The following is a 13,411-nucleotide window of genomic DNA, read 5'->3' as shown; positions in this document are numbered from 1 at the left end:
GGCCATAGCACATCGATAAAATGTGCTGAAACAAGCTGGAGTAGTGCATGATATTAAATCACAGTAAAATAATACTAGAAGTGTTATATCCCAGGGCCTACTGTGCTCAAGATACCATGCATATAGTAGGGATATATCACTTCTTATTGTTTTTACTAATATCGTGTACTACTCCAGCTTGTTTCAGTACTTTTTATTGATGCGCTATGGTCCCCACTCTAGTTGGAAATTCCAATTTTTTTGTGTACTTGTTTGTTAACTTTTTTTGTAAAATAAATTATTGTGACTGGTAAATACACACATACTGCATCAAAAGAAAGAAATGGTGCCGTGCACTCCAGCTTATTATTATCATCTGAAAAGTGAAGTATCCATTACGCTTCATTGTCAGCTATGTTCAACCCATTACACAGCATTACAAATCAAGAACTGTTCAAAAAGTACCTCTGAAATCAAAGTAGCTATTATAAATAATATTGACGATTTCCATTATGAAGGGAAGCCATCACATGCTACTACCAAATCAACACTTTTTGCTGTCAGCAAACATGAATGGACACATAGGAAGACACTGGTAAGTCCATGAAGAATGCATTGTATGTACTGCGGTATGCCAAAAGGCACCTCTCGGGCCGAAGTGACATCGAACAGTGAAAAATCAAGTATGTAGCCTTAGCCATTATCGAGTTTTACGTTTCTGAAGGCATCATTCAGTCAGCTATTCAGTCAGTCAGTCAGTAGGAAATTCCATTAAAAATATATTTTTTAAATTTCACAGGGGCGTAGGAAGCATGGGTGCCATGGGTGCTTGGGCACCTATAAATATTTCCAGTTGCATAACTAATGGGTGTCAGCACACTGTACTATATATTACTGAAAAGATCAAATAGAGTAGTCAATGACTCTAATAAAGCAGTCACGTATTGCTGGCGACCTTTTTTTTTTTTTGGTCTTCAGCTTTAACATTGGGCACCCATAAGTTAAATATCTTCCTATGCCTCTGTTTTGTAGCAACTTGTTGAAAGCATTTTGGGTTGATCTGATGGCTCGTTTGGGCCTAACCAATACTGCTTCATTCTCATCAGGGAAATGTGAGGCTGGTATTTGGGTGATGTTTTTTTCATGGGCCATGCCCACTCCTTTGTGGTCCCTACTATACAGTACTATTGTATTGTATGATAATAACAGAATTCCCTTCCACGTGTTCCTTATACTTAAGTTTTTACTTGCAAGAACAAAAACAACAAGCAAGAAAGTGTTAAAAGGTTGTAAATAGGTTGAAAAAGTTGTACCAATAAGGTTCAATGCATGCATCAATTGGAGAGAAATTGTTGGACTCCACATAATTGTAGACAATTGGACAGCTTTTCAGCTGTGTACACTGCCATCATTTGCAAGTATATAACATAGGTTTGAAGTTCATTAATTTTCTGTATTTTTCATAAAGCGTGTAATCTGTTAAAAAAAGATAGATATTACACAGTGCTATTGCCTTTAGGCTTTTATTTTACACAAAGTAAGAGCTCTGTTTTTAACACACTTCACTTTTTGTTATTGCATATACCTACATACAAACCAGTGGAGGATCTAGATGGGTTTATGTGGTTTCAACAGAAACCCCTTTTAAATTTAGCTCAATTAGATTCATTACTGCTAATTTGTCATTATGTACCACTGTATTTCAGTAACATGCATGCAATTGCATTTAACTAATGCCATTTATAGTTATTAACCCTCAGCAACATCACTTCCCATTGCATTAATGATCAAGATACAGTTTAAAGCATTGGATTGTTAACTAAAAGTAGCCTAAAATCTGATCTTAGAGTTTCTAAAATCTCAAATTTTCTAGAGAAATGTCCTAGACGCTTTATATGTTTCAGCTGTATACCAACTTTAAGAAACCCCCTTTTAAAAATTCTAGATCTGCCACTGCATACAGAACACTTAGTAGTCAATTAGAAATAAAACATGTCATTGATTCTCTTATTAAGTCTTATTATATCACTGTATGTTTTATAACTGTTTTCTCCATTTTACAAAACTCGACGACAGTTCCCATTCCATTTGTTCTTCTGGCTGCTCCAAACACTCAGATAGTTGGTCAGTCACTAACATTGGAATGTAGTGTGACTACTGTGAGAGGTATCACCAGTAGAGTGGATATTGTGTGGAATATTGACAGTGTTGAACTAAGAAAAATAGAAGGACATGCAATCAATTCCACAACAAGGAACTCAGTGATATACACTGACACTTATACTATAACACAACTGAACACAACCAATGAAGGTCAAACAATTCAGTGTATGGTGGTGATCAATGGACTGTCGCCAGTTATGACCAGTGATAATGTAACACTAGATGTGACTGGTAAGCGACAAATTAGCTATGTATTACAGTAGTATATAAACATATAGAAAGCTGCAAAGCATAGTATTAAGGCATGCAACAATAGAAGGATCTAAGTATAGGTCAATGGTAACTATGAAATTGCTATAAAACTTACTTGAAGGAGTGTTTTCAGATAATAATGTTCAAGCTGACTTGCTCAAATTTTTATCACCATTTAACTATATCACTACTCTGTAAATTATAATGGTCCATCCACAGAAATGCTAATTATCAACATTTCCTAAATCAAGAATTAAATCAATTATCAACATTTCCAAGATAACATCCCAAAACTATACATTAATAATAATTCTTCCAAGAACAAATTAAAGGTGGTTCTATCATGCTTGGAACATCATGCAGGAAAATCAGAATAGTGCTTAACAGAGCCTGAAATTATGGTCAGACATCTGCCATTTTCCGACCATTTCTGGCTAATGTCTGAGAAGTTTTTGTACAGTACTATCGAGTATTTTCCAACCCACATAACAGGATGTTTCAGATCATTTCCAAAACATAATTTGAAGCCCGGCTTGAATATTCAAAACTACTGAACCAATTGTCAACTTGGTATTTATAGTACTGTAGTATCATAACACAATTATCCATATAAAAGTGGCAGCACTGTTGTAATAATGGGTGCAGCCTTTACAAGCCTGAGTAAAAAAATTGCAATATTAAAGGTGGTCACCAAGAAATAGTTCTTATTAGTGAAGTGGATTATTTATAAAATTGTGCATTTTAGTGATAAAAGCACCAAATTTGGCACAGAGTTAGAGGATCACCTTACAAACAAATCTGGATATTGAGACAATGCAGACCACATTCCCTTTGATAGGTTCCGCCCACTCAACCGCACTAACAAAATACTAATGTATAAACAAAGAAAATGACAAACTGAATATGAACTCTCTATCATATGACATAAAATTACACCTATTTTGGTATAGCATACATGGCCAAAATGCACTCTACATGTAGTATTTCTACTGAGAACATTGTTTCAATACATTATCAGTTGTGAACTCTTTTGATACTTTATGCAATCATGTAGATGCTCTCATATATTTTACTTCATTTAAGAAGTGTTAAAGGTAGGAAAATATACTGTACATACTAGGAAATATCTATTCAACTGTAATATAACGTCCTGTATTATGTACATGTACTGTATTATAAGAGTCAAGGGACACTTTGCAATAGAGTGTTAGACTATAAGAAAGCCATTGCGTGTACATAGCTATCTGGTTAGGTCATTGTAAGCCCCAACACTAAAACCATAAAAAAGTAATACAAAAATGTGATGAACCCAATTGTCTTATTAGGTACATAAGTTCTTTAGTTTACAATTACTTACATAGATTCTGTAGTTTATTACCATACCTGTTTCACTGCCGTACAAAAGTCCCTCTAACAGTGACTGCCCCATATATATGGCCTCCCTGACAAGTAGCACTCTCTATTGTTCTAGAGCAGCCTTGCTTGGTGAGATATGCAGTTCCCTTTGTGAAAAATTTTCATCAGGCTTTGTCATTGTCTGCACATTTACAAGTCCAGTCATACAGCAGGATGACAAACCTCTGAACAAATGTGTATACTATTTTCCATTGGATCATTTGGTGTATGATACAATAGTAACAGTGAGGTTGTGAGCTCTGGCAGTGAATTTCAGGTATTCCATGCTGACTACACCCAAAAAACCTGGAATCGGTGTCACAACCTGAATTTGAACAGCTGGGAAATGGATAATGCTGCAGGGTTTGCGTTTTATCATGTGTCTTAAGATTGGGACCTTCAAGTACATAAGGCTAGCAGCTAGCAGGGAGGAGAACAGATTCTTTCTGACAACTCACTGGACTAAACTCCCGAAAAAGATTTAGCTTTCCAAAATAATGAATTTTGGCTGCACATGCACGGTGGATGACATCATTGTTTTGGCTGGTAACTAGCTACATTTGATGCAAAACAGGAATATCTGGCAAACATGATGTATGCAAGGAAACAGTTCTGACCAAGTAATATTTATTAATATTTTGGTCCCTTTTAATAATGTAATTCACTTCCACAGTAGCTTTTATTAAATTAGTGTCTTCAGATCTGTTTACTGATGTAAGAGCTCAGAAGAGAGATATTTTAATGGCATTTGAGGAAAATATCAGCCCTGCCAAAGGCCCACACCAAAGCCTGTGAGTTGGATAATGACAATAATACCATCAATCTTGCACGAGCACTTAAAGATTGTTCATAACCGGTCAAGTGCTTTGGAAAGGTAAACATTTTTAGGGGTTTGATCTTCTTACCCCTTACTGCTACAGGCCAATAGTTAAAGGGGATTTGGTGACCTCAGACAAACCGCCCTCTGTTAAAATTTACTAGTACATTAAACTCAAATCGAGGTACTAATAAAAGCAGAGCAATCAAATATTCGATATTACGGTCAACTTTAATTAAAACAATTCAGCAAAACATAATATTGCTGAAATATCACCATATTAAAGTATTTAGCTATTTTAAGTGCAAATTTTTTCTATAGAGCATTTCCCCACACTTGCTAGCTTTTGCATGCTTCCCATGCAAATTGTGTTTCAGAAACATACACTGAACAGAAAAGGGTCCTGCTAAGAATACTGGTTATGAGCCTGTGCTAGCCTTAGTAAACATGGCCCAATCTTAAGGACTAGTGTACGGTGAAGACATAAACACTGTAGCATCATCCATTGCCCAGCTATACATACTAAAGTTCAGGCTGTGATTTTTCAGATTGTTTCCAGCTTTGTTGGACATACGCAGTAAGAAAAAAAGCATGGAATACCTGAAAATGCACTGCCAGAGCTCACAACTGTACTGTTAATATTGTATTATATAGCAAATGAACCACTGAAACATGTTACACACATTATTCAGAGGTTTGTCATCCTGCTGTATGACAGAATCAGTAAATGTGCAGACTATATGGTTCATATAGGTCAGCTTCTGTCCATATCCAACCGCAGCAGGAACTGCTAACAGTGGCCGCCTCCATACATGGCCTCCCTGACTCTCTCCGTTTTTCTAGATTGGCCTTGATTAGCGAGATCTGCAGGCTGCTTTGTGAAAAATTTTTGTCAAGTTTTGTCAATGCATGAGATCTACCCAAATCCAAGAAGGATGCACTTGAATACACAATGTTGTGTTTGATCACAAACTTTGAAGTCTCAAGATAACATACCGTATAGTAAAAAACTTTGGTGGTAAAAAAGTGTGAAAAAACTCCTTTGTTGAAAAAATTGGCAGAAAAAACTTTGGCAATTGAAATAATATTCGCCAAAGTTTTTACTCGACAGTACGTAAGGATAACGACAAGGTGTCAACTCATCAGTTAAGTAGTGTAGTAAGTATATAAGTAGCTAGCATTGTTTTTGTAGCAGTACTTTTGTAGCTATACTGATCTAGCTAATGACGTGCTAGCAAAGGCATGCTTTGCTATCTCCTGCGATGCTGAGAGCGACCGTATTTACATTTTCAGTAGCAGAGGTTATCATGTATATCAAAGTATTTGGCCAAATCCATTGCGAGACGATGAACTAGCTGATGTGCAAAAGCTGATCTTCATCTCAAGTTCTAGTTACTCAATGTACTCGTGTGATCATCTAAAATAATTGGCGAAAAAAAATTTGGCAAATTGAACGCTATTCGCCAAATTCGCCAAAGTTTTTACTATGCGATAATACCCAAGTATGTACCTAGTTAATTTTTTGTAAACTCGTTGCTGAGTCCATGTGTTGACCACAGAGTCTAGAATAATTTGAATTCATATACAGTATGTAATAAGACAAGATTCATAATACTTATAGTATTACTCTAATGATTGCTTTTTCATGGTTTTGGTGGTATATCTTAAAGTGGGTGGGGCTTCAATGGCCTCATTAACCAGATAGCTAAGTTTATCACTAAATGTATATACACATACATGTAATGGTTTTCTTATAATCTAACATGCTACAGCAACATTTACCTTAACCATATGTACAGTACGTGTAAATAATACAAGATGTTATAGAGGGGGTGGTTGAATAGATATGCAACAGAATTTGCAAAAAGGTACCTTTTTACATATATTACATGCCAGTAAACAAAACTATGTAACACATGACTTCCAAACTGCAGCCAGATACTTTAACTGCACTCATGGGCAATTACATGCAATAATATAAGAGTTATGAAACTTCAAAGTTCAAAAAATGGGTCAAATTGTGTGTGGAAAAGGTACCTTTTCACAAATCTGGTCATATATTTCCTAGAATGTACAGTATGTGCTCTTACCTTTAACACTTTTAAAGTATATAAGAGCATGATTGCTAAAACATCAAATGAGTTTACAACTGATGAGTGTGTAATGATGTAGTCATTCATAGTTATACTGTCGCAGCAGTGCTCTCAGCAGAAATGCTACACACGAAGTGCACTTTGGCCATGTCTGTATACCAAAATAGGTAAAGTAGTGTAATTCTACATCATATGGTAGAGAGTTTATGTTCAGCTTGTCATTTTCTTGGTTTATTATGTAATTAAACACAATTTTTTGTTAGTATGGTTGAGTGGGTGGAATCTATCAAAGGGGGCGTGGTATGCATTGGCCCAATATACTGATTTGTTTGTGAGGTGATCCTCTGCCTCTGTGCCACATTTGGTGCTTTTATCACTAAATGCACAATTGTTATGTATTTTTCAGTTAATCCACCTCACTATATAGACAATTTACTTCAATAAACACCAAGAAAGGCGACACATTTGTAATGAAAAATTTGCACTTACAGTAGGTAATCCATTGCACCTGTTTTTTGTACCTATTCAATGAGAATTAGACAATGGCTGTAGCTGGTTAATGTATAAATTTCTTTGTAGACGTCCGTGTATACATACATTGTGTTAGCTTTTTACATTCACGGCCATTCTCATACATTGCATAACTTCAAATACAGAGCTTGTATTGGAGTTTATAAACTGTTGTCATGCTCCAAGGTTCCATGGTTAGCAGCAGTCTTTCGTATGCTCAGTCTTTAGACACTTACACACAATTCACTGCTTGAATGTATGCCATTGTCTAACACTTAGACAGTTGTAGTATGGAATCTTTGAAGATTTAAATACCATCAATGATGTAAATAATTACCTTGACTGCACATCAGCGATTGTTGATGTCACTTCAGCTTATTTAAATCCTTGAAGACACAGTATACCATTATAATTATAATACTAGCATAGTATAATACTAGCATGGTGGCTATTAGTATGGTTCCGGACTCTGACTTATACAGGCTATTTGTCCGGCACTCACCCATCATTTCTCTAGTATTAAGTACAAGAATCATATGAAGGTAAGTTTTTGGTGAATTTGAGGCAATGTAGGGTTGGAGCAAGCGAAGCAAGCATCCCAGTGAAGCCAGGCCAACCTTAACTCACCTCTAACTCACCAAAAATTTATCTTCATACAGACAGTGAAGGACATCATTTTGCTTAACAAGCAAACTTGAGGTTAGCATTAGGGGTAGGGTTGAGTTTAGCCTTAGTTTCTTCTTCACCCAGTCTTCTTACTATATACAGGTTACCTATTGAATCACATTTTTAAGATAGAAAAGTAAGAGAGCTGGATAACTAGCAGTGGTAGAACAGTTGGTACAACATTGGCCTTTCACACCAGTTCAAGCCACGGTTTTCTTTTGTTTTGTTTGGCCAACCTTTTTTATCTAAGTTTTTTATTACGTGCAGAACCAGATGGATAGTCCCTTCCTAATACTAAATGCTAACATGTTCTCTTTTAGTTCCTATTCCATCTGTCAATGTCACTGCTCCCAACACTCAGATAGTTGGACAGTCACTAACACTGGAGTGTAGTGTGACTACTGTGAAAGGTATCACTAGTAGAGTGGATATTGTGTGGAGTAGTAATGGTTTAGTGGTTAAAAGAATAAATGGAACCTTTGTAAGTACAAGTCAAACAGTATATTCAGCTGCTTACACCATCCCACAACTGAGCACAACTGATGATGGTAGAGTGTACCAGTGTGAGGTAGTGATCAACACTAGTCCACCAGTTATGGCTACTGGTAGTGTCACACTGGATGTTACAGTTCCTACTCCTACAGTCAGTACAACACCATCTGGTCCTATACAAGGAGCTATGGTAGGTAGTCCTCAAGAAATACACTGTACAGTGAGTACAGTTAGTGGAGTGGAGCTGAGTTCAGTAATGATAAGTTGGATGGGACCTGGAGTAGACACTATTACAAAAGATAATAGAGTAACCATCAGCCCAACCAGTGTTAGTGGTAACAATTACACTAGCAGTCTCCAGTTTATGTACCTGATGGAGGGAGATGAGGGTAACTATGAGTGTAATGTGATGATACTGGAAACCAATATTTCTAGCTTCATTGAAATCAAAATAAACACTTGTGAGTTACATAATTATTAATTTGCAATTAATGTAGTTTATTTACGTACCAAACCTTATCATCTGCAAACATGGAATGCTGTACAATTTGCTAGAAGAAAGGTTGGTTAATTTGATGAATCAGCATAAATAAATTTGTTAACCATTAATTTTCTAAACATATTTAAGACTATTTTAATGTACTATATGGTGCAGTACTAGTGTTGAGTAATGTACCATTTTCTGATTTTCCGACATTTAATTTGTTAAGTAAGAATTTGTTGGAATTTTCTTTCATCTAGTTGTACAGTATACTGACAGCATTATGTACCTCCCACTTACATATATTTACAGTTTATCACAAATGTTACACACACACACACACACACACACACACACACACACACACACACACACACGCACGCTCACACACACACACACGCACTCACACACACACACGCACTCACACACACACACTCACTCACACACACACACACACACACACACACACACACACACACACGCACACACACACACACATGCACACACACACACACACACACACACACGCACGCACACACACACACACACACACACACACACACACACTCACACACACACACACACACAATATGCCTCACTGTGTGATAATACCATCAGACACTTAACCACCACACCATGTCTAAAAATTCATCAATTTTATTTCTGTTAAAATGAGACTACCAAGAAGGGTTCTGTAGATGCTAGTGCTTCAGGGATGGCATAAACTTTACTAACCATAAACCCTTAGCACACATCCATGCTGCTAACACATCATCAACACATAAAAGGCCAGTAATCTCAGAATATACTCATGTTGGTATCTTGCAACAGAAATTTTGTCCAAGGAATTACAAGCAAAATTCTTGTGTCATACAGTACCTTCTTTACCTTCCCAAACCTTGTTATCCACTATATTCCAAAGCACAACTTGAATTAGTTTATTATAATTCTTATTGCAATGAAATCTATCATTGTATATGTTATAGTTAGAATGCACTAACAAAGTTTCTTAACTTATGATGCATTATAAGCACTTTCTAAGTGTTTTAGTAAACAAAGCAGATAAAGGAAGAGTGAAAGTGTGCTATGGAAACCTCTTACCTACAAAAGAAAGTGGCAAACTGTGGTTACTACTGTAGTATTGTGACTTACCTTTCGAGTTTATAACATCCCTTGACATTTGTTTATTTAGATTGTCCACAAAGTACATATTAAGCTAATAGTAAGGTTATTTCATTTTTAGTAGATGAACATTATTATATAGCTAGTAAACAACTAAAAGCTAAACCACAGGTTACTAGCTAGTTAGTAACCCTACCGCTGGTTTCTCTTCTACATAATGACCTCAGATATCATAGGAAATATGTCTAAAATTTTCTAAGTAAAAATAATTTGTGTTGAGTTCAAGGCAAAGTATGATTGGTGTGCACAACATGTGTCAGGTCTTATGTATAGTCATTACTTTAAAGTAAACCATTTCCTGGTCTGCAATAGATGCTTATTATATAGAACAATGAAGGTGTAGCTGCTTATGCTTTCCTGACTTATACTTTTTACTGATAGTCTGCATGGAAAAAGATATTATGTACCTTTATACTTTATTTACGCAATAACTAATGGGTGTACAAATGCAATGTACTCCTCAAATAAAATACTGAATAGTGGCGGAATACACAGCAAACAGGATCTGCAAATCTGGAAATTTGACCTGGACAAATTGTAATGCTTCATTTGTGATGGTCAAATTGTGCCTATAGTTAAAGTGGTGATAAATGAAATTTAAAGAAAGTTTATTTCACAAACTGCTTCAAATCATGATCCATGTAAATGTTTTAAGATTTGTGGTGTGTAAAGTAGGATGTAAAATACAAGATGGGTACCATTACATACTACTGTGTATATATATGAATTGACATTGTGTAATTTTTACAGCTATACATCCTTACAATGTGAGTGTGCATACACTCACTACCCAAACAGTTGGTCAGTCACTAACACTGGAGTGTAGTGTGACTACTGTGAGAGGTATCACCAGTAGAGTGGATATTGTGTGGAGGAACAATGGTTCAGAAGTTAACAGGATTGAGGGAGTGAATGTCACTTCAACAAGACCTTATTTAGTATTGTACAAGGTATACCATACCATTCCACTACTGAGCACGACTGATGATGGTAGAGTGTACCAGTGTAAGGTAGTGATCAATACTAGTCCACCAACTATGGCCACCAGCAACATTACACTGGATGTTATTGGTGTGTTTTAAATTACTGACCAAGATGTATGTAAATATGTTATGTCTTGTTTTTGTAGTCCCTTTCCCTGAAGTGTCTATATTACCATTTAGTTCAATAGAAGGAGCTATGGTGGGCAGCCCACAAGAAATACACTGTATAGTAAGTACAGTTAGTGGAGTAGACCCTCGTCTAGTATCAATTACTTGGATGGGACCTGGAGGAGACACTATTACAAATGACAGTAGAGTGAACATCAGTCCAATTACTTTGATTAATGATAACTATATCAGCACTATTGAGTTTACCTACCTATTGGAGGGAGATGAGGGTGTATATACTTGTAACGTGACAATACTGGAAACTAAAGAATCAGACTATACAGAAATAAAGAAACTTTCCGGTGAGTGGTACAGTAGTGCTCATCTTTTTGAATTAGTAGAAATATTTGAAAGCCAACTTCTTCCTATTGTGCTGCTCACTATTTACTAGGCACCGGCCAATTATGCCGGCATAATTTAAAGCATAATAGGTGACCAAATGCATCAAGCATAATGCCAGCATAATAGGGATGATTTTTAAAAATAATTAAAATGCGCAATGTGCGTGCATGAAAGAAAGTAAATATTCACTGCCAATAGTATTATTAGTGCATTTCATAGTTGAAAACACGTAATATAACTTATTAAACCGTTTCTTTGTTGGTTATTCACACTTTGCAGAAATAAGATCGAGATACTCTAATAGAGCAGTCACTTACTCTAATACAGCAGTCAAGAAAGGCTGATACACTCTAATAAAACAGTCAGTTCTAGAGCATACTCTTGATTTCGAAAGCATAATTTTGAGCATAATAGGCTTAAGTTTTGAGCAATGCTCAAAAGCATAATAGGTAAAATTTTGAGCATAATAGGCCGGAGCCTACTATTTACGTATACATAGCTGAAGTACTTAATTGTACAAAAACTATAAATACTTGCTTGTTAAATTGTCACAGAAAAACACTAATAGAACTGTCAGTAACTCTAAGGTATCTACGTGTTAGAGTTTCTGACTCCTCTATAAGGGTATCTAGAGGTATAGCATAATTGGCTGCTCTATTGAATTAAGTGGCTATGTTAGCTGGAAATGAGCCACTTTTGTCTCAAGGAAGTAGCTATGAACATTTATAAAACTACTACATAATCTAGTGTCACTTGATGTGGTAATTTCCTTAGCTATTGTGTAGAAACCAACAATTGACATTTTACAAAACTTTTATGTTGTTTTTACACTCATGGAGGCTCTAACAGAATTTAATAAATGAATGTAAAATATGTGGTCATACATGTACATGTATGACCACATATTTTACATTCATTTATTAAATTCATGAGTTAGAGCACTGCCGCAAGTGTTATACATCAAATATAGCATGTAAAAGAGTACACAATAGAGACAAATATATTTCATATCCAGACTATTCTTTGAGTGCTTTATTTGATGACAGCATGAGCCTATGCAGTGCTTTAACTGGTGTAGAGAACTGTCAACTTGAGGTGTGCACACAGGACACATGAAACAATTAGAAACTGACAGAGTAGTCTTATCGTCAATAGAATAGGCATTGCACATGCATTAGACTAGGATGAGCAGGATGATAAGTCTAGTCCATCCTCTCAACTACTAAAAGTTTTCAATTGTGGTACTAAATATGTATTATTTCCATGATATTTCTAGGACTTGTCCATTTTTGTGAACAGAATGTACTGTAGCAATCAAAAATGCTCTGTAACTGTTTTTTAATGTATCAAAAATTATGTGAATATGCTAAATGTAATAAATGTCAGATATCTCTGACTTGATACAATTTTCATTAAAAAATGAGTTTGATAGGCAGACATAACTTTTTGAAAACCTGCAAATTGGTTCACATTTTTAGTGTCCAAATTTATGTAATTGCTTCATAATTCATGGTTTATAGTTCCTTGAGTTCAAAAAGTGTAACCTGATTTTGAAATCATATGGCTGGGTGCACTATACAGTAGCCACTAGTATCCAGCTTAACACCCTATAATATCTATTTTTATTCACCTGAGCCACACAAAACCAATAATATTATTAGGAGTGAATACCACCAATGGGTATTTTGTCTGGAACTACTTCATTTCATGTTAAAATGTGCGTGCTACATTTGCACCTGAATTTGTTCAGTATATACTGTAGTCATTTTAAAGCCTTACAACTCGATTGTTCTTGCTTGAAACACTTTTAATCAACAGTTCAGAGCTTTAATGGCTTCATAATGCTTATATGCACCTGTTAACTACATCCATGCAAAACAGCTAAGCT

The 13,411-nt window shown here is 35.7% G+C and overlaps 1 protein-coding gene across 1 annotated transcript in view; it reads left to right on the top strand.

Annotated features, from left to right (window-relative positions):
• The window catches only part of LOC136265576 (titin-like), a 46,302-nt gene that overhangs the window by 14,767 nt on the left and 18,124 nt on the right, over positions 1–13,411 (top strand). Inside the window, exons 13-16 of the mRNA XM_066060482.1 lie at positions 2,056–2,373; positions 8,196–8,828; positions 10,781–11,101; positions 11,160–11,483. Of these exons, the coding sequence (XP_065916554.1) occupies positions 2,056–2,373; positions 8,196–8,828; positions 10,781–11,101; positions 11,160–11,483 (1,596 nt within the window). The remainder of the gene's footprint in view (positions 1–2,055; positions 2,374–8,195; positions 8,829–10,780; positions 11,102–11,159; positions 11,484–13,411) is intronic.

This window comes from Dysidea avara, chromosome 1, assembly GCF_963678975.1.
Source record: "Dysidea avara chromosome 1, odDysAvar1.4, whole genome shotgun sequence".
Classification (NCBI taxonomy): domain Eukaryota; kingdom Metazoa; phylum Porifera; class Demospongiae; order Dictyoceratida; family Dysideidae; genus Dysidea; species Dysidea avara.
The sequence above is the reverse complement of the archived record's forward strand: the minus strand, read 5'-3'. Positions and strand labels throughout refer to the sequence as shown.